The sequence below is a fragment of the Danio aesculapii genome, chromosome 10 (assembly GCF_903798145.1).
Source record: "Danio aesculapii chromosome 10, fDanAes4.1, whole genome shotgun sequence".
NCBI lineage: Eukaryota > Metazoa > Chordata > Actinopteri > Cypriniformes > Danionidae > Danio > Danio aesculapii.
Window position 1 is genome coordinate 19,786,026 of NC_079444.1, and position 27,404 is coordinate 19,813,429.

At 36.4% G+C, this 27,404-nt stretch overlaps 1 protein-coding gene across 2 annotated transcripts in view; it reads left to right on the forward strand.

The window, feature by feature from the left end:
* gnaz (guanine nucleotide binding protein (G protein), alpha z polypeptide) overlaps nucleotides 1–27,404 on the forward strand; it is a 93,083-nt gene that overhangs the window by 33,169 nt on the left and 32,510 nt on the right. The window contains exons 1-2 of one of the 2 annotated variants that reach the window (XM_056466594.1): nucleotides 23,585–23,731; nucleotides 24,346–25,626. In XM_056466594.1, coding sequence (XP_056322569.1) covers nucleotides 24,904–25,626 — 723 coding nt within the window. In that variant the 5' untranslated portion in view covers nucleotides 23,585–23,731; nucleotides 24,346–24,903. Of the gene's footprint in view, nucleotides 1–23,584; nucleotides 23,732–24,345; nucleotides 25,627–27,404 lie in introns of those variants that run through there. The other variant, XM_056466593.1, reaches the window with a different exon arrangement.

Consider the following 27,404-nt stretch of genomic DNA (forward strand, 5'->3'; position numbering starts at 1 on the left):
CCTTATGAGAAGGGTCCACTGAATACACACTTCAGAATTTCTTCAGAAGTAATAGGTCATCCAGGTACTTCTTGTCTGCGTTTTTTCGAATATTATGCATTTGGACATGTTTTCACATACTATATAAATCAGGGTATCTTCCGTCCATTCCATATCCGTTTTCAAGCAAAAAAAGAGGAAAACCAAGAAAACGGTCGGTATAAAAGGGTGTGTATATATATATATATATATATATATATATATATATATATATATATATATATATATATATATATATATATATATATATATATATATATATATATATACATATATATATATATATATATATATATATATATATATATATATATATATATATATATATATATACAGTTAAAGTCAGAATTATTATATATATACAGTTAAAGTCAGAATTATTAGCCCCGCTGAATTATTATCCCCCCTGTTTATTTTTTCCCCAATTTCTCTTTAACGGAGAGAAGATTTTTTTAACACATTTCTAATCATAATAGTTTTAATAACTCATTTCTAATAACTGATTTATTTTAGCTTAGCTATGATGACAGGAAATAATATTTTACTAGATATTTTTCAAGACACTTCTATACAGCTTAAAGTGACATTTAAAAGCTTAACTAGGTTAATTAGGTTAACTAAGCAGGTTAGGGTAATTAGGCAAGTTATTGTATAACGACGGTTTGTTCTGTAGACTATTGAAAAAAAAATAGCTTAAAGGGGCTAATAATTTTGACCTTAAAATGGTTTTTAAAAAATTTAAAACTGCTTTTATTCCAGCTGAAATAAAACAAATAAGACTTTCTCCAGAAGAAAAAATATGATCAAACATACTGTGAAAATTTCTTTGCTCTGTTAAACATAATTTGGGAAATATTTAAAAAAGAAAAAAAATTCTAAAGGGGGCTAATAATTCTGACTTCAACTGTGTATATATATATATATATATATATATATATATATATATATATATATATATATATATATATATAGGACTATTATTTGAGGCTGACATCACAAGCTCGGATTTGATGGCCAATCAGACCAAAATGGATAGTGAATTTTGAAGTCGTTTATCTGTTTTCCTACCCTAAACCAAAAAATGAAAATCGAGCCAAAATATTGTTTTTTTTTATGTAATTGGTATTTATTTAGGGAAACTAAAAGCTATAAATACTCTTTATTACAGAATAGTTTGCACCTTTAAACATATTTAATTGGCTCATAGAGTTATTCACTACTAGAAAAGTGTTTTAAGGTCACGGAGAAGCTCAAAACTTGCACTTTTTTACATTCAAATTGTGGAGGGAATGATCATGAAGGCACTGTTTTTATTACCAAATTATTCTGTGCTATTAAGAGATTTACACTTTGTCACATTAGTTCTGATTACAATAATATGTAAAAATGTCCACTTATAAGATTCAGTTATAATGGTCTGTTTATAAATGTGCAAAAATACATACCATTATGACTTGTGCCACTCATACAGTACAAACTGGAAAACAAGTTATTCTAAAAACAGGAAAACACATACCTATATATGTGTGTATATCCTGCCATCATATTTAATGCATATTTTATTTACTTTCCTCTGTTTCCACCTGTGGGTTTGCATGAAATGTGACATACAGTGCAGTGTATTTATGTTGTTTGGTCTAAACATTATTATTATTTTAATTTTTTTGTGAGCAAAAGAAAAACCAGAAAATGGCTTTTTTCTTAGTATCCTTTTTTGGTTTGAAAACAGACATGGAATGGACGAAAGATACCCTGATTGATATATTATGGAAGTATGATATTTCAGACGCAGCCTATGTATTACTAAAATAACTTCATCAGACCAAAACAAATATTAAATGGTTTTTCCCCACAGCTGCATTTGTATATTAAAAAGACTGTGCGCTGCATTAAATTAACAGGCAAATACATTTAGTTCTTTTGTAGCTTTGATTAATTCTATTGTCATCATTTGTAAGTCGCTTTGTAAAAAAATCTGTCTGCCAAATGATTAAATGCAAATGTAAAGCAGCACGCCAGACTGCTTAATTAATCAAGTAATCGTGATCTTAATTAAAATACATGCATCTTTACTTATATGTTGCTATTTGTTTTCTATTTTATCTTATCGCTCAACAACACTTGGTTTTATTTTTGGGAAAAGCTCCTCTTCCTCATTGACTTGTGCTCTCTGCCAAGTGGACTCTAAACACTCTACGCTGGAATTCACAAGCACAATTAAATGGCTGATTTGAGTCATGCATGTTTCATCAAACTTTCTGACGTCACAAACTGCGTGCCTGAGCGCCGCCGTTCACCACTGGCCAAATTGAAACCCTGTGTCTTCAATCTGAAGATGACAAGCGACCAAAATTTAACAGTAAATCGGGAATTTCTCCCGGACGCCATTTGAAAGTGATTGAAACAGTGGTTCTGAGGCATTTCGAATTCCCCAATGATACACATCTCCTGAAACAATGATTGCTCTTGTGACGGATGGTTGAAACCAAGAAGACAAATTAGGGGAAATGGTATCTGATTCTGACATGGCTGGGTGAATTGTTTGATTGTTTGCTGTTGTCATTGTGATCAAAAGCCACATCTGTTCTGGTTGGTACAGTACAGTATGTGGTCTCATCTGCCCACTGACACAATAACCCAGGACGCTTCCCAAAAAACACGCCCATGATTAGTGGATTAATCGCTTTAGAGTTGATATTAATTCTGCAGTGTTTAGTACCTTTGACACAATAAACATCAGCATTGTTTGCCCTCAGCAGCTTTGCTCTCTCGTATGAATACCCAGTTCATATCACTGTGGCTTCCTTTTTTTATTTTGCCTCATTAATAATAGAGAGACGCGATGTACTAAGATTGATGAGCCTATTTCATTCATTCTATGGTTTCTGTATAACCGTTCTGCGCTGTAATCAATTAGTGTCTGTATCTGGGGCATGAGTCATTGTTGGAGAGATACAGCGGTGTGATATATAGACAGCAACCCTCCCTAAATAGTGAATACCGAAGGGACGGAGGGTGGGTGGAGGACAGGCCGAGACTGACGTCAAGCTATCATCAACACAGATGGCAGGATTGAACTCTCTCTGGGTCATTTTTCTTTATATAGAGGAGGGAAAAGGTTATACGTTGAAAAAATGTGGTATATTAATGGTTCAGGGAGTTGACTGGGTGAATTTATCCGGATATGTTCGATCTACACAATCTAAAGATATTTTTTTGTTAGACCTTTGAGATTTTGTCAAGGAATTTAAGCACTATTCTCTCACAATTCTCACAATAATAATAATAGAAATAATAATAATAATAATAATATAAAAAATTTTGTTTTGTTTATTGTCCAAATCTTAAATCAAGTAGTAGTAAAACAGTTTGGTAACACTTTAGTTTAGGTCACAATTCATGGTATTAACAAACCATTGACTAACACTACTAGCTTAATAAACTATTAATTAGCTGTTTATTAATATTTAGTAAGTTAGAAGTTGGGTTTAGGTATTGGGTTGGTTTGGTGCAAGGTACAAACGACAGATACATACAACAATTATTTATTAATATCAATAACTTTGCTTTTCTTATAGACCTTTTTCATGGAGGCTTCGAACTTCTGGTCGGCAGCTTTATGCGTATAAACAATCACATTTGGACAGCTTTGAAATGATAGTTTTTAATCTATTTTACTTGCATTTAACGTCTTTGAACTAATACTGATGTTGATCAGCGCCACTTCCTGGACTGATTATTTAAAAAAAGGGGGATCTAATAGGAATGAAAAACTACAGGACTCTGGGGGAAAGCGGAGCACCCTGAGGAAACCTACACGAATACGGGGAGAACATGCAAACTCCACACAGAAATGACCCAGCCGGGGCTCGAACCAGCGACCTTCTTGCTGTGATTAGGTTGTGCTACCCACTGCGCCACCATGAGGCTCTTCAATGCTCTTCAATGGAGCATCGTCAGTGCTAAAATGATAATTTTCTCTTTTTTTTCAAATAAATAACCAACCCAAACAATATTCACCATATTGTTTGACACACACATATTGTCCCACTAGCACATTGATTTCACAAGAGGCATTTTTAAAATGACAGAAAAGCGCATGGTAAATACACAATACAAACTAACTAAATGAAACATAAACTGCTCCTGATTAGAATCAACATGCAAATCAGCCAGCAGAATATCAGTAACGTACTTTACATTTTTTGGGAAATAGCATGGCTTAAAGGTGCAGTATGTAAGTTTGACACCCAGTTGTTTAACTGGGTATTGCACTCCTTGATTGAACGCAGATTGCCAGATTGAGGACAGGAGCGAGTGATTTAAATCGTGTTCTATACAAAAGCAACAGCACCCGATAGAAGGAATAATTTCCATATTAAAAGGAGTCTTTGTCCTAACAAACACCTCGAATTGATATATTAGAAATGGCTTCTATTTCTCACAGGTGAACAACAGAAAACGGATAATGATAACCTCAGGTAAACCTCATGTGCTTTATTCAGTGTTAACTGCTTACAATGTGAGTTTGAATGCCATTTTACATGACATTTATTGCCATACTATTGAAAGCAGCAGCAGATGATTCACCTCAGATTTTGAAAATAAAATAAACCGTTTGAAATTGAACTTTAGAACTAAACACATATGAGTGATTCAGCATCTACATATAATAATGTTAAAGAGCTTTAATGTTTATTAATTATATTATAAACCTTACCATTTCATGAGTGAGTGCATATTCTGTGCTTCTGAATTGCTGTATTTAAATTTAAATTGCTCATCACAGCGTATCTTATCATGAAGCGTGTTGTTAGGACACAGGGTTACAATGTAACCTGCTCACCCAATGTTTACGCTTATAATATTTATATTATTTGCTAATTAATAACCTCATGTGGAACTGAATATGTGTCTCATTTCGGAGTCTGCTACTGTCCACTGGAGGTCACATTTTAGTCACGGACACATGCTTTCAGAGCCTTTCTGAATGAATGAATGAAATACGCCATTTTCCACCAAGGCAACCTGGGGTGCTGAAATATAATTGGCTAAACTGGCAGTGGGCGAGTTAAAAGAACTAAAACAAAGACAGCATTCTGGCACAGAAAACACATTTTCAAAGCAGAATATCTGACTTCAGCATTGTTTTTCAGATAAACAAGTATGTTCACTTGACATGTTTCTTAAATATCTGCAAACATATTATGGTATTTTTATACTTTAGAACAGTCAAAAACCTTCATACATTTCAGTAATATGGTTTGCTCTATAATGCAGTGATGTATTGTGTGTGATGTGTTTGCGCATTGAAGAGTCCACTGCGTACAGTATAACAGCTGACAGGACGGGAACACTGATGCTATATTTCAACATCTTATTTAATGTCAGAGAAAGCGTTTTTCTCTCGCACTTGAACCGCTTCTGATAGAAGTATAATGGCTTTAACACTTAAATGGTATTGACACCCATTTTCGGATTGAGTTTTACCAGTTGTAAATGCTATAACCGGAAGTTCTAAGCATCCTACCGGAAGACGCTGGTCTCTATGACGCCCTCCATGCCATAACAAAGAAAAAGGTCTATGGGCAACAACTTTTGTCAAAATTAACCCTCGTTCACATGGTCCATGAAAATCAATAAAAAATGCTGTATTCTGCGTGCCAAGTCAGCACTTGGCATCACTAATTTCCCAAAATCAGGTTTTTCTAGTTTGCACAGAGATAATAATGTGCTGAAACAGAAAATGCAGAACATGATCCTGACAAGAGGATATCAGAGGAGATAAAAATTGCACAAATAATGATTAAATAGCTGTTTTGAACACTTTTTTTTAACACTGAAACAACATTCAATTTCTATAAATTAAGCTGAATAATGACACTTACAGTACAGTATCTTCTGTAGATTTGTTTTACAACTGGATTCATTTTGACCAAATAGTTATTTTCATGTTCATTAATACCTTAATGCAATCTGTTTTATTTAGAGCACTATACAGTATGACATGACTTGAACAAAAAAATCATGACTCATTAGATTAGATTAGATTAGATTAGATTCAACTTTATTGTCATTACACATGTACACGTACAAGGCAACGAAATGCAGTTTAGGTCTAACCAGCAGTGCAATAGCAGCAAATGCAGGATACAGGTATAAGTTTAAAGTACAGTTATAGAAAAACTATGGTAATATTTACAGATGGATTTACTATGAACATTATATACAGGTTGTATTAGCTATGAAAAACTCAGTTAGCGATACAGATTTTCTGTGAAAATCATGACATTACAGTTCCATAATCTTTTGCTGTGGTTGATGCGCAGTCGAATCTCATCCATTTTGTTCACCAGTGACCGTACATAGGCGAGAAAGATACTGGGCAACGAGAGCCGGTGTGGTGTTAGCTTTAGCCTAGCTCTTAGCCCGCCGCGCTTCCCCCATCTTTGTTCACGTTCTCCGCATTCGAGCACTTCCGCCCGGCCGTTTAGGGCGCTCAGGCCCGGGTGTTCTGGTGATCTCCGGGATGAGTCGAAGATTGCTAATAAAACTGTCCGGAATGCACAAACCAATATCCAAGATCTCCTGTCAGGTGTACGATGTAAAGGCACTGCTGTTCTGCACGAACGGACCCGAAATGAGCAGGAATAATACTGCAAAATTGCAGAAACTGGAGAGATGCTGAGCCTCGCGAAGTAACCGCGCCACCATCTTGTCTCATAACATGATCCCTCTTTTAAATCTACAGTTTTCATGTAATTTGATGCAGCTTTCTCACATTGTGAAATGTATGTGATATTTGTCTGCGATACAGTATTTGAGTTGAGCCCAGAGAGTTATAACTGTTTTCCAACAATTTTAAATTGCATTTCTGAACTCCTAATGTCGCTAGTTAACACATCCCATAACTTCTAAAACATCAACCTCTACCAAATGGTATATATGTTTATATGTTATATTTTATTACTCTTTATTTTTTGAAGTGTGGCATAAAATATTTCAGATTCTCATTCAACACGTTTTTTTTTTCACAATAAAACCAAAATCAAGTGTAGTCGTGCAACAGGATTATGTATGTTTGATTTTTTTTAAAAGTCATTGTTCAAAACATTCAAAATATGGTCAACCATTTGGTAAAGCAGGCAGTTAAATGGTTAACCACGCCCCCTCTAACCGTTAGTTTGCTATGAGGGAATGATGCGTAAAAAGAAGGCCCCGTTTCTATTCTGCTTCAGTTGGAAGTACATCAACATACTGAAATAAACATCTCAGCAACAGAATAAAGATGCTTACAGTATCTTCTGTAGATTTGCTCTACAACTAGATTCATTTGACCACAAAGTTATTTTCATGTTTATTAATACTTTGAAGCAATCTGTTTTATTTAGAGCACTATACAGTATGACACAACGTGACCAAGAAAAATCTCATGATCCCGCTTTCAAATCAATGCTACAACATACAGTATGACATCTATAGTTTTCATGTAATTTGATGCAGGTTTCTCACACTGTTTATCAGACATACAGTATTTGAGTTGAGCCAAGAAAGTTACAACTGGCAGGCAGCTTTACATAACACAAGCATTCATCAATAAGACAGCGATGCCATTGCGTGTTATATAACAATCTATTTATTGCACAAAGCTGGGTTTGTTTTGTGGAATGGGAGTAGTCGGTAGTGGCCACATGGGGTCACATGGGTGACCAACTCAATGACAATATGACCTCAGTGTTTTTCTCAAAATACACAAATCTGACAGGTAAACAGACATTTGGTTGTGTCAGACTTCCGAACTTTCTCAGTGCCTCCAGAGGAACAGTCGGTACCATCAAAGGCTTGAGTGGTGTCTGTGCTAGCAGTGTTTGTCCCTCGGTGCTCAAGCTAACAAGGAACTCTATTTTATTTATTTGCAATTCTATAAATTGTCTATGGATTAAATAGTCGTGATTAATCAAAAAGGAGAACCTGTGTTCTTTTCCAGGGTGAGTCAGAGTGAGCTGCGATGCTACTGAGTTCATGCTTTTGTACACAAAAGGCCTTAAGATCTGTCGTTAAAAAATACGTAAAATTCCTGTTTGTTTTTTAGTAAACATTATGATAGTCCCCCAGAAAATTTGGTATGTTTGTCACATGGGATCACCATCCTCTGATACTTTTGCTTCTTTTTTGAAAGCATAAAGTTGGTCTCTGTTCTTTTTAATATACTGTATGAACAAGCATGTTTTTTCCAGCTTTGTGGTAAAAAAAAGCTGATCTTATGGCATTGAAACAGCAGGACAGTGGGTAAATAGTGACTGGATTTTAATTTATGCATGAAATAATCCTTGAACAATTAACATTGTTGTGCGTTTTCATTAAACACAGAATGATATTCTATAAACTTGTAGATACAGTTTAAATTACCTTTCATTTGACGAAGATGTATTTAACGAGGACGGATATATCATAATAATAGTGATGTAAAATGTTACTATGAATTAAAACATTTAAACAAAGTACAACAAAGCAATGTATGTGCTTAAACTGAAGAATCGTCACTGAAGAGAACACTGATCACAGCAATGCTGATTTGAAGACATAAAAGCTTAAAAGTCCGTGTGAAATCCAGATTTGCTATTTTTATTTTGCTATTATTAATATTCTTTAAAGGGCACCTATGGTAAAAAATCTACTTTTCAAGCTGTTTGGACAGACATATGTGCATGTATGGTGTATAGACCGTCACATTGGGGTGATATAAACACACCCAGTGCTTTTTTTCCAATTTAACAACATAAAAACGGTGGACTTTATGTAAGAGTGCGGTTTCCCCGCCCACCAATATTGATTGACAGGCGCGTCATCATATCCTCAGTTTGTTGATTCACGTCTGCCATTTTCAGCGTGAGTCAAAGCTGCGAGTCAAAGTCATCGCCGCGGACCGCTGCAGACTTGAAGCGCAGTTGTGTGTACCCTGATAGAAACCTATGTTTAGAATTCAAAAATGCGTGGCGCGACGATTCGGGACACTTCATGTTTCTGCCGCGCCACAGAGAGTGTCTGGTGTGCCATGTCGCGGCTTCGAGCGGCGCATCCAGTGCCTCAGTCAAAGTTAATTCAGTGTGCGTGGTTATTAGTTTCTGTGTACAAGCTCGGTACTTGAAACTAGCACACAGTTGGCTGTAAAACTATACAAAGACACAAATGATTTTGTATATGTACGACTGAATGCTGATCCTCTCACTCCTGCTCCCTCTCTCAGTCTCTCTCAAACACTGAGTGGGTGAGCTCATGGCTCCGCCCCCTTGTTACGTTGGGCGGGAAGCTGAAACTAATTTACATGTGAAGCAACACACCCCTAAATCAGCAAACTGTGGACACGCCCCCAACATGACACTTTTTAACACATTATAATAAAAAAATCTGAATTGTGTTTTAAACTGAACCTAAACTGGCACACTCAGAAGAACCATAATATTAATATTAAATCATAAAAAAGGGGTAAACTATGTGCCCTTTAAGCGAACAATTATTCTATGCCAATAAATCCTCTGACAAAAACTTTGTTTTGCTATGTTTCTATCAAATTCTGATCATTTGCTTCATTGTTTGGAGTCTCTGTCTTTCTCTATTGACATCAGTTTGACGACTTCAGCCACAATATTCAACTGCACCACCAAGAAAAAAAATCGGATTGTATTTCTGAACTTCTAATGTCGCTAGATTTTTTTTTCAACACATCCTATATTTTCTAATATATCAACCTCTACCATATGGTTAATATGTCGGTTAATGGTAAAAGTACCAAATTAATACATATCCTATGAAAATCTGAAAATATGATGTGTAAAAAAATATCAAAAATAAAACATTTTTGAATACTAAATCATCTTTATTTATTTTAAAGTATGAGATAAAATATTTCAGATTCTCATTTAACATGATTTTGGTTTTATTTTAAAAAAAACAACAACAAGAAAACAAGTGTAGTAGTGCAACAGAATTATGCTTGTTTGATTTTTCGTAACCCAACAATGCTGTGTGTGTAAACTATTATTTAAAACAGTAATTCTTTAAACAACTTTAACAATCATTATTTAAAACAGTCTTTGTTTAAATGACTTTAACAATCATTTTTTAAAACAGTCAAAATATGGTCAACCATTTGGTAGAGCAGGCAGTTAAATAGTTAACCACGCCCCCTCTAACCGTTGCTTTGCTATGAGTGAATGATGCGCAAAAAGAAAGTGCCATCCCCTACTCAATATTCCGTTTCAGTTGGACGTACCTCTCCATACTGAAATAAACATCTCAGCAACTTCTGCTTTACACATAATTTAACCACTAATACAATTAAAAACACTACATCAAGCAAAACCCATGTTATTGTCTAAAAAAAACTATTTATGTCATCTTAACCCATGCTTTAACCAAAAACAACTCAACCAGGCAGAGATATTCACTTTACTACAATAGAAAGAAGTGGACATGTGATATTCATCTCTCTTTATTCCATCCTCATTATAGTTGCAATCATTATAGTTTGTGTTAACATACTCCTACTCTCCATCATGAAATCAAACAAACTGCACAGATTAAACTGAGCCTCCCTCCCATGTGCCGCTTTATGAAAAATCATTATAATTACAGGTGCATTAAAACCAGGAAATATGTGTGTCTGACATGCAGCTGATCACCAGAGGCAGAAGGAAGCCGGTGGGGTCAGATTACCTCAGCGCTCATGAGAAAACATGAGTCTGGCTTAAGCGTGAGACCCCTGTCATTCTCCATTCGCTCACACATTCATTCCCAGCCTCAGGACACAATTCTGATACTCATTAGCAATGCATTTCTGATGCACAGCATCCCAAGCATAATGTTTTGGTTTCTAGGTTACGGTTTCGTCTGATGCTTGCGTCAAGCCACATTGTTAGTTTAGACATTCAAGCGGGGTTGTGTTACAAAAGCGGAAGTGGTAAAGCGAGACTTGCTCCAGCATATTTTGTATTTCTCAACCATTCCAGCTGTCTTTCCTCGGTCTCCCACAACCATGAAATGTTGCAGAATGATCAACTATCATAAATATACTCCAAATTTCCCCTGAAGTCATTATCTAAAATGGTATTAGCTGTAAAACATCACTGTTTGACTGATGCAATGCTGAAGTAGAAGAAAAGCAGAAATGAGACCAAGCATGCTTTGAATATTTATGGTTCTTTCCATGAACAAGGAACTAAATAAGAGCTGATTTCTTTTCAGTATTGCTTTTTAGTTCATGTTGATTTTTGCACGCATGCATTTGCCAGACAGTTTTATCCAGTTTTGTCCATTCATAGTCAGGAAATCAAACCTTGTGTTCTAGCGCCATTACATTTTTATAACTTTAGTTTTTTTTTACTTTGGGATGTCTATGTGAGCACTGATATTTCATAACAGTTATGCAGAATGTTCTTGGTTTGACTAACAAGTATCACTTTGAGAAAACTGAACAGGTTGTACAGAATTACTTATACACAACAAAGTAAGTTGTATACTGTACATAGTATGGGCTGAAATGGGAAAAAAAGCATCACTGAAGAAAACACAGAACTCGTGACTTAAAACACAACTAATTAACTAAAATAAAAATAAAAACGGTGCAAAAATGTATTATTTTAAAATAACTATCCATGCTTTTACCAAAGCCATCTCATCCAGTTAGCTTCACACAATAAACTTGAGATCTTGCTGTTTAATATTTAAGTTAAACATATTTTTTTCTGCGTTTTTTAATCGTTTTGTGAAATTTCTGGCATGCAATGCGTGCTCAGGCTGATAGGTCACCTAATCTGCTCCTGCGTCATTAACCACAAGGCACAGGTTGCTGCCACCTCGGCAGCCAATGAGCTTGCTCCTCATCAGTTTAAAAGCTTTGCATCCTTCTACGTTGTGGTGTGTTTTTGAAGACCCTCCTCCACCCCAGCTCCACCTTTAGATCAGCTACAGGGGTTACATGTATATTATGTTGGCAGCAGCAGCATGTTATATTCTCAGACGGCATGTACATTATTTAATTTAAAAATATGTTATATTTATTTAGCCTACAGTATATATAGGCTATTAAATGATATTTTATTTATTTATTTAAACTATATTATATTAAATTACAAATTGAATTTTACTATTCGTTTTGGCTTTAACAGTTTATTGATAACTAGCCTAATCAAATACATTTAACTGAGCTCTGTGAAAAGTTTTGTATGTAGGCCTACAATCAAAAATGTAATATTAGAGCCATGGCTGCGGCAAGTCGGCAATACTGTGTCTAAAATGAAACTATTTCTCTAATCAGAAAACAATGAACACAATTATCCCAGGCACAGCATTTTAGATTTTAGCAAATATAAACAAAACATGGAGAATACACCTCCACCTTCCAAGGAGAAACAGCTACCCACAGTCTACCGCCTTCACAATTATCCACAACTGAGAATGAAGCTCGGCTGCCCCCTACTGGTAATGTATTTCCTGAGTTAGAAAATTACCCTGAGTACTGCGGCTAACCGCGGTTAGTCATGGCATTCTGTTCCCTAAGACACGCATTTCTAAAGCTCCCATCTGTATATATAGGCAGTAGAAGGTCTCGGTACTTGCTCTATCATAATAATCAAAGCAGCAGGAGCATAGCAGATCTATACCACCAATACCAAATACATCAAAATTGCCATGTACATATACATTACCATACTAAATCCCAAGAGGGTTCATGAAAGACGTGTACAGATGTTGTCAAATGATCTCATGTCCACACTAATGTATTCATTAATTATGTATTTTTCTCCCCATTTTGACCTTTGTTCCACACTGAGACATCGCATTTTTTTTTTAAGCAACTTTCTTCAAAGTGGATCAATTTCAACTCGCAGTATCCAAAAAGGAAGCTTTTGAAAATGATGATGCATTTTCAGTCACGTGACCAATTGAGATAAAATGGAGGAGGACATTGTACAGCAGCTGTTTTGGATGCTCTCCACTTAGACAGCATTGCTAAAGATTAATGCCAGCATGCTGCAGTCAGATTACTTTTCTTCAAAGCACACAGAATGTTTACTCAGGGCTGTTTTTTTGGCACGTTTCCCAGTCTATATTCTCACTTGCTTTTGCAACTTTATAACTTACTCCTTTGTTACTGGCAGCAACAAATACACCTCACTGTTCTTCCATTTAAATAAAACGGTGCTTTTTCTCGACATATTGCTGTGACATTTCAAAGAACCCACAAAGTAAATAAACCCCAGGCAGAAACAATACAGTTCAACGGGTTTAATATTTTTTATGCTTTAATGAATGCGCATTACAGCGACAAAAGCATCTGCAATCATTTCAGTGGTTGAACAACTTTTGGGAAATTAATGGAACCTTTTTTTTTTTTTTTTATGAAAACACTCTATTTAAATTTACCTGCATGAATTCTAAATTCATTGGCATTGGTAAGATATTACATCGCCAAAAAAAATGGGGTGTTAACTTGGTTGCAAGTTTAGCTAAAAATAAAGACATTTTAAAGGGCACCTATTTTACCAATTTTTCAAGATTTAAGATGAGTCTTTTGTGTCTCCAGAATGTGTCTGTAAAGTTTCAGCTCCAAACCCCCTTCAGATTATTTATTATACCTTTCAGAATATTGTGATTTTCTGCTCTGAACTCAATGTAGCTGTATTTGTTGCCTGTGCCTTAATGCAAATTGTCCCCGCCCATTGTTCCCACCCGCCTCAATCTCCGCCTCGGCTGCATCAGATAAATATTACAGTAACAGACATGAAGGAAGCAGATTTCACATATCGTTTGTGAGAAATACTGCAGTAAGAACTTTCCCAATGATTATTTGATGTATTTGTTGTGGAGTTAATGAGTCGACGCACACTATGTCGTTACAAAGTTCACGCACACACACACACACACAGCGGACACACACAAAGTTACACAGTACGCGTTACTACGGAGACATGTTATTACATGGCTGTCAATCAATTCGGTGGGCCGGGAAACCGCACTCCTACGTCACGTTGCGGTGGGCCTTAAAATGGGAGGGATTTAGATCCTATTTTAACGTCAGGAAATTTAAAAAAGAGACTTATTGTCTTTTCATCACTATACCTACACACAGTTCTGTTCAATCAGCTTCCAAAAGATTATTTTCATCATACAGTAGGTGCCCTTTAATGTGTTTTAGTGTATATTTTTAATGAGTGCTAATTAATTATTTACTGAAAAATTATAAAGTAACTAACAAAGAAAAATATTTTAGAATAATTTCTCACAATAGCTTTTGTAACAAGGTTGATTTTGATGATTGTAGTCAGCACACAACATTTGAAAAACTTTAGAAACAGGAAAAAGATTATACACTCGTTTTCCCATAATATTGCAAAAACGGGGACTTCATGTCTTGGATTTCACAGTGTTAAGAAATGTCAGTTTTATTTAAAAGGGGAAATTATGTGGCAACATAAATGCAAGCAAAATCAGACAAGGCTACTTTATTTTTTATTCTTTTGTAAGAAAATATATTTAAATTATTTGTTTGAATTATTTGAGCGAATATCAGTTCTAAAAATGTATACATTATTGTCTTTTAATTTGAATTCATAATTGGTGGATGCCTAACTTACCATATACTAGGGCAGGGCGATATGGCAAAAATGCAATCTCGATTAATTATTTTCCAAATTGAACAATAACGGTATATATTTCGTTATCAGTTGTTAATATTTCCAGATTTAAAAGAGTATCCCAACAATGACTGAAGCCACAAAAAATGAGAGGGTCCATTAAATAGCATAACATGTTTTTGGTGGCTGAAAATTCGGTGCATCTCTAATATCAACACACTTTTATATTCCCATTGTTGTGCATTTGACTCTTAGACTTTCTCTGATTGACTCTTTGATCAATACAGAGTAAAAAAGTCCAGAGCTTATCATTGTTATCAACATAAATTTGATCACGATTCGATATAATATCGTTTATCGGCCCAGCCTTACTATAGCTTCCTGTGCACACAAAGAAACCCACCTTTATCCCTTCATTTGTACGCTTCATATTTTGCTGTGACTTTTCCCCGTCAAATCCTGCCACACATATTTGTGCAATAATCTTTCTAAGAGCAGGATTGTGTCTGTGACAGATCTTGAAGATGTATTCTCTCTGTGTGCGACCAGTCTAGGAAATGTAATCTCTCCGCAGAAACTAGGCCATGGCGTGATTTCACATTTGTTACACCGCCAATAGCACACGGCCTGTCACAAAGAGCATCCATTTATTATGCCGTCCCGCAGGCACTTCTGTTCTAACAGATCACCTTTAGAGCTCATTTACTCCCCTTGAAAGTACATATTTCATTATGAATTGTTTTAGGGGTCATATCATATTAAGGAATCCTTTATCCACATTTTGCTTGGGATACTTTCAATAATGGATGGCATAATGCGTTCAGATTCTGTCAGACTGAAGAACGAGGTGTTATGCAAGTATGTGAAAAAATGACTTCTACTGTGAGTGTTTGACTAAAGTCTAGATGGAATTTTATAATACAGGAATCTCTCAAATACACATGATTAATTCGTTTTAAAGAAAATGCAAAGGGTGCTTAACTTAAAAAAACACTGCTGTATTTCACAATTAATTTTCTGTAAATTTGTATTTTTTATTGAATTGTGGGACATTGATCTCTGCTTTTAAACTAAAGTGTCAGTATATACATATATATTTAAGTGACATCATTACCTGTCACATTTTTTGTAATGTTATTTGTATGACCAACCCAGACATAATACATACCTGTCAACCCTCGCGTTTTTCCCGGGATTCTCCTGTATTTTACAGTTCTATCCCGCTATCATCCCGTAAAGGTATTTTCCCGTATTTCTCCCGTATTTTCAGTCTTTCTCTGAAGGGTGGCAAATAATTATTAAAGAGCCAATCCTCCCTATACGTAACCCATACAGCCAAACCACCAGGGGCCGCCTCTTGCTCTTAAATGTGAGTTTGTTCTGTGCTTTCGTTTTATTTAGGCATGAAAAATAACTATAAAAACGGCGAGATTCACTTTTCTTTTTATTATAGGTGCCGTCGCCCCTCCTATGCAATCCTCAAAACAATCATGTAGCGGTGCGTGCTGTCAGCTGACACACTCCATGGTGATAAATAGACGCTGATTCACCAAACAGATTCTGGACACGCCATTTAAAGATGTCGATCTTGGTGGGTTTTTTTTTTTCAAACACAACTAATTTTGTCCTAAATGAGCATAAAAATTAGGAAAGCAATCAAAAGCTTTCATTATAACATTAGATGTGTGCATTTTTAAAGTGACCCCTGTTATAAATAAATGAGATTCATTAGTTGCTCTTTGATCAGATTGTGTAAATTATACAGTGAAGAAAAGATTAATGAGATTTAATAACTTGATTCAACTTTTTTATAATAGCTATTCATTTTAATAAGCTGAACTTTTTGCTAATTTATTTGCTGATAATGTATACTATTTATTTTAGGGGGATATCGCTCATTATGATGGGCATATCCCTTATTTTCACATCCCAATGTTGACAGGTATGATAATATAATTTAAAAGGTCAACTAAAGTCACATTGTTTATCTTTTTAACATCAAATGTTGTCAGAGCAAAGATCATGCTCCCATAGAACAATCTAAAAGCATAAATATACAGAGAAACAATAATGTATCAGTTCAGAGATATTTAGTGTTGTTTGGTGGTTGCTAAAGAGTTCTGAGTAATTCTCGTAAGAGTGTTGGTAGGAGAACACCAGTACTACAGCATTTTGAGTAGTTTCTATGCAAATGTGGTGTTCTGGTGTTTAAGTTGTTTGAGTGTTGTGATTAGATGATATGATGTTGCTATGGAATTGCTAATGTATTCTGGGGTGTGTTTCCGAAAACCATCATTAGCCAACTAAGGTCACAATTTCCGTCGTTACAAACATAGTTTGTTGATTTGGCGATTCCTAAATTCCTCATTGCAATGAACAAATCGCAAATTGCGTCTCAAGCTTGTACGCTTGCATCTTCACCTCTAGAGCTGTAGTTAGAAATATAGTTCCTGGTTGTGTTCTATTCCCAGTTATTCCCCTATGCCCTATTCATTTAAAACGTTCCAACATTTAAACTTGGAATGATTTAAAAAAAAAGTCATCTCTTTTACATGTAATATGCTTTGAAAGTATTTTTTACAGTTAAGTTCGAGCGATCTTCATATTGACAATTGCGTTCCCTTCACAGTGCACTTTGAAAACATTTAAGCCATTTTGAACACAGCCTTGGCTCATGACGAAAGCTATAGGTGACCTATTTTAAAGCGGAATTTACATTACGTCTCCAAAGCTTGTGAAAACTAAAATATATAGTATACGTTAATGATTTTAATTTATAGGTTATTTATTAAGAAATGTATCTACTGTAGGCCTATATGACATGGGCATGTTGGTTAGAACATTTCTGCAGTGGTTTGAATGTCAAATTGTACTTAAAAATAAATAAATAAACAAATAAATAAACAATATCCTACTTAATAATAATAATAATAATAATAATAATAATAATTAATATTATTATTATTGTTAAGTATGATTTTTAATTTCTTAATTAATAGCCTACTATAAATTACAACCATTAATAATTTATATATGAGCAACTCCATGCAAATGTCAAACTTTCCATGAAAAAATTTATTATGCATAGAAAAGTTTTCACCAAAAAGAAACCATTTCTACATTTTTTGTGTAAGCAAGTATTTACAGTACTTTCAAAATACACATAAATGTCTCTGTCAGTGTTTCAAACTATTATTTTATTTAATATATATTTAATATATATTTAATATATATTTATATTATTTAATTTACCAAAATCACACAAGTGGTAATTTCAAATCTGTCACGTCCATAACATAGAGATGTCACATCCATAATGAAGCTTTTCCCTCATAAATGGAGAATGTCAAATCAAATAAAATCAATCATTTTTGTTCTATAGTGAGCCGACTCTTATCCTTTTGATTAGCATTGTTTCTTTTGGGTTGTGCAGTTTAATTGACAGAATTCCTACAAAGTATGTTGTATACTGTTAACCTGCAAACTTTTTTTTTTGTCACATCCATGACACACGTTTATTTTCCTCATTTAAAATAAAAAAATGTTTACAGATTGATATTTTTCTGATCCCATAACTCTTTGGATAGTTATTTTGGAAAATAAAAACAGATGCTTCAATATAATCTTTACATATACTTTCTATGTGAATTTATGTTTTGAGTTTTTACTGCAAATGTCACATCCATAATGCTGGAATAGCTCATATGAGATTATATGTTAGCTAAGAACCTGGAATATTCTCAAATAATATTTGTAAAGGAAACATAGGCCCTATATGAGCCATTCACATACACTTAATTTCATATGGAAAACGAACCAAAACTAATATAGGATTTTTTTAAAACGTGTGTGCGTGTAAAACAACATAATCTGCAGAAAAAATGATGGGGTCGTCCTCTAAAGAAGTAGTTACTTCACCCCATTTAGAGCGTCATTATGGACGTTTTACGTGGATCTGCGACAGCAACTACAGTTTTGGAAAACACTCATCACTACATCGTTCTTTTCCTAAACGATGCATCATACTATGGAAGTTCAGCCACGAGTTATGTCGTTGTTTGGGAAACGCACCCCTGAGTAGTTCTTAGGGTGTTGCTATGCAGTTGTTTGGCTGTTCTTAGTATTTTTGCTATTGGTGCTTTGCTATAGTGGGGGTATACTCCCTACAGTATATGAGTTGTTCTCAAACAACACAACACAAAAATAATATATTTAAAAATGCTGGTTGCTGGGGCCCATTGCCTTTCATAGTATAAATAAAACTTAAAAATTAATGGGTGCCAGCAACCATTTTTTTTTGTTTGTTTTTTCAAAATTCGTGTTTTATGTGCAACAGAATAAAGAAAGTCAAATAGGTTTTGAAAAAGTGAAGAGTGAGTATATGATAATCGAATTTTCATTTTTGACAAAACTATACTTCTAAGGTGTTGTTAAGTAGAATGTTGAATGTTTGCTTGGCTGTTGATAACATCTTCTGAGTGCTTTCTAAATTTCTTGATTGGTTTTCATTTGCTAAAGGGAGATTTTTAAATCTGTTTTACACCTGTGTCTTTAAATGCAAATGAGCTAGTTTTCAGAGTTGCTTCAGAGAAGGATAACCCGGGTCGCATGTCAGGATGAACAGTACTGAAACAGTAAGTTTCCCAATGATTATTTGATGTAGTTGTTGTTGAGTTTATTCAGCCTTGCTGCAATTCCTGAATGAGCCACACACAAATGCAGTTCGCTGCTTGTGTGTGTTTAACATGTTGAGCAAGTAAATATAGGCTGCTGTATAGAGATCCATTATAGACAAGGTACTGTGCAAAATAAACATGATTTAACATCCACAATCTGGGACTCCTGTTGCGTGATTGAAGCGTCCTTGTTTATAGTTGAGTACACATGGCAAGGCAAGTTTATTTATATAGCACATTTCATACACAATGGTAATTCAAAGTGCTTTACATAAACAAAAGATGTAAACATGAATTACATAGCTCAAAAAGTACGGTTCGAAATGCTATAAAAAATACAAAGTGTACTACTTACTACTTCTTGAGCTGAAGTTTGATCACAGAAAGGTGGAACAGATCTTTTAATGCCAGTTTCTTAGCAAATCCTGTTTTGTGGACATGATAATATCTGTTAACATAGAGACATGATAACATGCGGTAGTCGATCAATATCAGTTGGCGGTGCGGTGGGAATTGTTGCGCTTATATCACAGTAATATGACTGTGTACTAGTGATGTTAATGATTATTCGATGACTGATTAATTGTCGATAACCCCTTTAGACCTCGTTAGACCTTGTTGATGGTCGATTAAGCAGGGACAACATTAAAGGATAAGTGATGCTGTGCTGTGAGACACACGTCCACTAATTTATGAATTACATATTCAAGTCTGTGCAGTTTGTTTCCTTATCTAGTCACTCTTAATGACTGCATATTAAAGGTGTATAAAATCCTGTTGTGTAGTTATGCATGGATCTCAGTTAAATCGGTGAGCACAGTGGTTAATCTGCGGGTCGGTGGGTCAGGTAATCAAAAACCACATTGTTTAATTGTGGGTGGGCTGCAGGTGGATAAGATCTATCATTATGCAAACATACTACTTTATATAATGCATACTACTTTATATAAAACATGAACATGACTTAAGCATCTTTTTATCTGACAGACATAAATATGCAGACTTTAAAACATCTTGGCCAGACTTGGATGCATTCTGAGTTTTCGAATCCTTCAGAGTTTGTTTTTGCAAGGTAATCTGTCCAGAAAGGTTTCCAAAAGAACGCAAGTCCATTCTCTGTTCTACTTGAGAAACCAACATTTGTTTTATAAATAAATGTTGTGGATGGGTTTTGATTGAAAATGTGTGGATGATTTGTTTGAAGCAGCTTATTTGGGTGACATCTGAGCTGACCCTTGCACCTCTATTGCTGTACACCAGTCACAGTCTGCCAAAACAATATCAATGTGCAAGTGAAGTTGCATTGAAACTGCAATTCTGACTTTCAACTTCCCCCTTAGATGAACGCACACATGCATCAGTTGTGTATCTGGCACTAATAGTCATTCAATTCAATCATTTAGTTATATTAAATAAGCAATCATGCCTCTTTGTATAATCTTATACTTAGCCTTTTATTTAAAATAAAATAAATTGCGTTTTGAGTGTCCTGCCATGTCTGTGACAATGTGCCACAGAAGCAGACACATCCAACCCAGGCTCATTATTGATATGTACCCCTGTATACATTTGTGGAGAGTGCAAAATACATTCCAGGATGTACATTTTGTTTCCAGTTTTTGTTTTCACGAATCCGCCAGAGGTCGCTGTTTAAGATCTTAAATTTCTCTCGAAAGTGCCATTCACGTCTGCTCATCTCAGGTAAATCCAGCAAACGCCACTGTGTACAATGTTTCAGATCTCAAATTTCTCTCACAAATGCCATTCATGCCTGCTCCTCTCACATAAATCCACTAGAGGCCGCTGTCGCCCGACTGAGTGATCGATAGACGGACTGACCAATCCCCCCACTCACTTCCTTTCCTAAGCCCAACCGATAGTGTTTTCAAAAGCACAGATTGACCCGCCCACCCATTTCCCTAAACCCAACCGACAGTGTTTTCAAAAGCAATCCAGAAAAAGAATAGCCCTCACAGCTGCCGGATTTTACTTACTGTTATTTACTGTTTTGTTATTTATTTTTGGCTTTGTTTTTTTTTTACTTGCTTTCTGGAACCGTTCTCCACTAGACTTGAACCCCGTCATTGTGGTCAACTCCTCTCTGTGTCCCAAGTCTGCCAACATATACAGCAAGCTACTGGGCAATCTAGTAAGGCAAGGCAAGGCAAGTTTATTTACAGAGCACATTTCATACACAGTGGCAATTCAAAGTGCTTTACATAAACAGGAATAAAAGAGACAAGTATAGATAAAATGCAAACAAATAATATAAAAACAGATGAAAACATCGTTAAGACAGTTTTTCCATATTCCAAAACACAGATGTATCATATTTTCTCATTTTACTCTGGGACTTACCCATTCTGGTGATCACCCCCTCAGTGGACTTTTTCGGTACCTATTATTCTATTGGACGTCTTTAACAGATTTGATTTTTTCACCTAGGGTCGAAAAGTTAAGCTTTACAGCTCTAATTATGTAACAGTATTATCGAAACACCAGTAACACTAGAAAAGCCATCCACACGGAGTTAAGCAGTCAGTCGGTAGCTCAAAAAGAAACAGAAGCCATCAGCAGCATCATACCACCCCATAGCTTTTGTTTTAAAGACAAAATGCAGCCATACACAACTGGCTACATAATTTGTGCTCTCTAGAAATGTATACAGGAGTACGTTTTCACAATGATTCTGTGTTGGACACATCTCACATTATTAAGGTTGGCAATTAATTGATTAATTGATTGAAGATAAATTTTAATGATGATCGATCATGAGAATTTGTGGAAATTGACATCCCTATTGTATACAAGCTATACTTCCAAAAGTTGATTTTGGCTCATAGGTGCCCCATAATCTAGTGTTCTTCGAAACAGAACCATGTCAATATGATTTCCTTTGGGGTGAATGAAGTCTGCCTTCACATTAATGTCACATGATCCACTACAGTGCGCAAGTATGGTCAGCTTCAGCACAGAGAGATGCAACACATTATCAGAGCAGATTATATGCATGAATTGGTTGTTTGGTTTTCAGGTTAAGTTGCGTAATTGCTAAATGGTTTTGAGTGGCTGTTAGGGTGTTGCTATGCTGCTGTCAGGGTGTTCTGGTGGTTTTCAGACTGTGCTGCGTAATTTCTAAATGGTTTTGAGTGGCTGTTAGGGTGTTGCTTTGCTGCTGTCAGGTTGTTCTGGTGATTTTTCAGGTTGTCCTGTGTAATTAAAGTGTTTTGAGTTTGCTCTGGTGTTATTATGCAATTGCTAAGGTGTTCTGAGTGGTTGCTCTGTCTTTATAATGCTGTTGCTAGGGTGTCATTAATAGCTTTGTATTGACTTTCTTCATGGTTGCTAAGGCGTTCTGAGTGCTTCTTAGGGTGGTGCTATGCTATTGCCAGGGTGTTATGACTAGTTCTTGTATGCCAATGTGCTGTTGTTACTGTGGTTTCCTCGTGATAGCTTTGTTTCTGGGGTGTCCTGGGGGTTTTCTGTGTTAATAAACTACGTATTTTATTTTTTAGGTAGATTTACACATTTTCTGGCGGATCAATTCACTGTGGTGAGCCAAACGATAGTGAGTAAACATATTCTTTGTAAGATGACATTCAGACTGTTGCTAGACAGGGGTCGACGTGATGTGAATTAATCCCCATTATAGTTGCCCCTTCATAACACTCTGATACACAAAATAAAGCATGCATTGCAGGAAGAATTTGCATTGACATACTTTTTCATGATTTCTTTCAAAAATCAGCACAAATTTAATATTTTATCTTAATATAAATTACTATTTTAATTATTCTTTTAAACAATAGAATTAATTGCATTGCTAATGTGCAATAAATAAATAATATTATTAATAATATATTCATAATACATTTCTTTCTGACATTTAAAAGTGTGGAAACATGAGTAGGAGTAAAAACACTGACTAGCCTGGGGTAGCATAAAGCATTCTTATTGTTGAGCCCTGCCGTACAATTATTACTGACGGATTTCTAAAGCGGTTTGTTGCGTTTATTACATTGGAATGAGCTGGAGTGAAGCACCTGCTAGTCTGTGCCAGTTATTTTCCACCATGACAGTAAATAAACAGTCCACCTGCTATCAGTTAGCTCAGTGGTTGAGGCTTGGGGAAATGGAGAGTAGAATGGGCGGTACCTTTTGCTTCAGGGAAGGACATTCATCTCACATCTGTTTCCGTTTCACACCATGCCTGCTTCTGCTTGTGTGTGTAGTGTGTGTGTGTGGATATGCTTGTTTGAGACCAAATGTGTGTGTGAGCTTTGTGTGATGGATAACCTCCTTGGCAGACTTGAATATTTGGTGACAGAGAGATGGAAGTGACAAGGGACTGCATGATGGGACAGGTTTACCAAGTAGAAGGTTAGATTTTGATACAGACTAAGATCTGAGGTGTGTGTGTGTGTATGTGTGTAAGCAGAAGTATGATGTATATTGTAGAGCTAACAGCAATGAACTATGCTAATGTCTTACCAATGTTTTGCTTGAGTTTACTTGGATTTTGTCTTTGATATTCATCACTAAGACTGTTTAGTTACCAAACTAATTGCAAATAACAATAGATTTACAAAGAAGCAATATTGTTGGGATGCAAATACAAGCCCTTAATGATGAAGTTGACCTTCAGCCTGCACGCTCTGGTCCAAAAAGTCCCTGGTTCCTTTGTATGACTCTATTCTGATATGAAACGCCCACTTCACTCTCAATCAATTCCTTACAGACAAAGTCTAGTTGTTGAGTTTATTCCCCTGTGTATATTGTGTTTTACTCAGAAGTACACATCACATTGTGAAGGTAAAACTGGATCATGAATGCATGCATTACGTAGAACTTGAACTTATCATGAAGTGATTACAGTTTCATTTTGTGGAAACATTGTCCAGTCCAGAGGGTTTAAACTTTCTTCATTTACTTTTGAGGTTTACTGGCCCTCGTCTCTGTTTCATGATTACTAATGTCTTGTTTTTTACCTGCAGGAACGAGGGCTTTTAGCTGCCTCACTGGCTTATGTAAGCAGGACGATCTAGTACACAGATGCCCGAAACAGTTCACAAAAACAAAGGTCTGACAGTCCATTGGATGGAACGTTCTGAAGAATACTAAGGGAGGGAGGAGCTGTCAATAGATGAATGAATCACAGAAATACAGGCAATCACACTGGACGCCATGAGGGAGGAGAGTGAAGGAATTTTACGGTTCCGACTTTCTCTTGATGAACACTGACAAGTCCACTAAAAGCCTGCCGTGCTAAGGGGATAAGTCCCCTGATATGAACCTCAAATCTTTGGGATCTCAAAATCAAACAAGCCCTTATGCCAGGGCCTGAGTGGGGCTTCCGCCATGTCATGGTAGCACTGCACACCAAAACGTCAACCCTTGAAAAAAAAACTAAACTGTAGACTTGCACGATGAAAGTTGTCTAACACCAATCAGGCAGACGCTTATCGTAGGAACAGCTCAACTGTATCAACATTTCGCATTGCATACTTTTCATCCATTTTCCCTCTCCCTGGTATTACCAGCAAAGTCCAACTATGGGGTGCCGGCAGAGTACGGAGGAGAAGGAGGCCGCCAGGCGTTCACGGCGCATCGATAGACACCTCCGATCAGAAAGCCAGCGACAGCGTCGTGAGATTAAACTCCTGCTTCTAGGCACCAGCAACTCAGGCAAGAGCACCATCGTGAAGCAGATGAAGATCATCCACAGTGGAGGCTTCAACCTGGAAGCCTGCAAGGAGTACAAGCCTCTCATCCTCTACAACGCCATTGACTCACTCACCCGCATCATCCGTGCACTCGCAACCTTGAAGATAGACTTCCATAACCCTGATCGTGCTTATGATGCAGTGCAACTCTTCGCCCTCACCGGGCCGGCTGAGAGCAAGGGCGAGATCACGCCAGAGCTCCTGGGGGTGATGAAGCGATTGTGGGCCGATCCAGGCGTCCAGGAGTGTTTCTGCCGCTCTAATGAGTACCACCTAGAGGACAATACAGCTTATTATCTAAATGACCTGGACCGCATTTCCGCCCCAGAGTACATTCCAACCGTCGAGGACATTCTGCGCTCACGTGACATGACCACCGGCATTGTTGAGAACAAGTTCACCTTCAAAGAGCTCACCTTCAAAATGGTGGATGTGGGTGGCCAGCGTTCAGAAAGGAAGAAGTGGATCCACTGTTTTGAGGGTGTGACTGCCATTATATTCTGTGTGGAGCTCAGTGGCTATGACCTCAAACTTTATGAAGACAACCAGACGGTAAGGACAATTCCATTTTATATTCGAGCCGTTTGGTGCAACCAGATAATGCAAACTGAGACACATGAACCCCAAGTTATCTGTGCTAGGCTGCGTACATCTCTGCAGTAAACTCATGCCATCTATGGCACTGACAAACAAACTGCTTTTATCATCCCACTACCACATTTCCTTCAGCACACAAGCATTCAGTTGCATACAGGCTATTCAGAGACATACTGTAACAGAACCATGCTTGGTCATCTAACTCAGTTTTTTTTATTTTTGCTAGCTTATCCAAGCATAAACCAACCTAAGCTGCTTTAAAAGTGTCATTAAGTTAGTACTTTCACAAAAGGTATTACCACCGCAATCTTACAGCAAATCATTACTTTTTAATTTAGTAGCTATTTGTATTTATTTGTACAGTCATCCCCAAATGAGGGGTAGGTTAAGGGGGCTCACTTCCTCTTAAAAACCTTTTGTTTTCATATCAATGAACTTGACCATAAGTTAGATAATAAGTAAGATAGTTATGTTTCATCATAAGATTGGGCTGGGTATTACACTATAACATTAAGGCCCAATCCCAATTCTACCCCTTAGCCCTTCCCCTGTCCCAATTCTCTTTAGCTTGAAGGCGTAGGGCTAAGGGCAAGGCTAGATACCCCTTGAAATGAAGATTTTTCAGGACCACACTCGAAACCAAAGGGTAAGAAAATTTCACAGAATACACCAGCTACAACGGCAGCATGGCTGCACATGGAAGTAAAGAGATGCACAAATGAGTATTTTTTGTCATTATTACAAATTTTTACAACAAACAAGCATATGTTTTAATATATTCATAACTGTGTTCATGTTTTACCGCCACGTTTAAAAAAACCCCACTAAAATAAAAACCCGCTAAATTTCGCTATCTATACCTCCTGTACAGCAGTCCCACAACATTCTGTCACTCGATGACACTTGAATACCCTGTCAGAAAAGTCTAGTGGCTGGGAATGAGCTTTTTACAGTGTCTGCTATAATGTTAATGTTGTTTTTGTGTGTTTACATAGATAAATATGGCCAGGGTGTAAATGCACCGTACAGCTACGAACTTATTGCCACATTATATTGTTATGATAACATGATATATGCCTTCAGTGATTTCCTGAATATAAATACCAAAAAATAAAGCAACTGGAATAACTACAGCAGTGATCAGCAGTGACTACAACAGTGATCAACGACCTCGTATGAAGCATGAGATCGCGATGACGTTTGCAGGTGTAGTAGTGGTGTCCCATTTCTTAGGGGTAAATTTTGAAGCCCTTCCCCTTCACATTCAGTTTTAAGGGCCAAGAGGAAGGAGAAGGAGAAGGGGAAGGGGTAGGGGTACAAAAATAGAATTGGGATTGGGCCTAAGGCACCAATATGCTCCCTATACTGTACGGTGCAAAATGTACAGCCCCAGTGACAGCTTTTGCACCTTTTTTGAGTATACTGTTGGTTTGTGATGTACTTCTGAGACCCCTTTAAGACAAGCTAAGACCAGCTTGTTATGTTTTTCAACTGGTTTGTCGGTCATTCAAGCTGGTCTTTCCAGCAAGCTCCCCATGAATTAATACCAAATGATATTTACAAAGTAAACCTGATTGTATTTGCCTCCAATGTTTATTAAAGGTGTGTTTATGTTAAGACTTAGAATTCACTCTTCTAAAAGGCAGTCTAACCACATACGTTCTCTCACCATGTGGTGAAGCTAATTGCTTATCTATGAGTTCAAAGACTCCATACCAGTGTGCTCTACACTA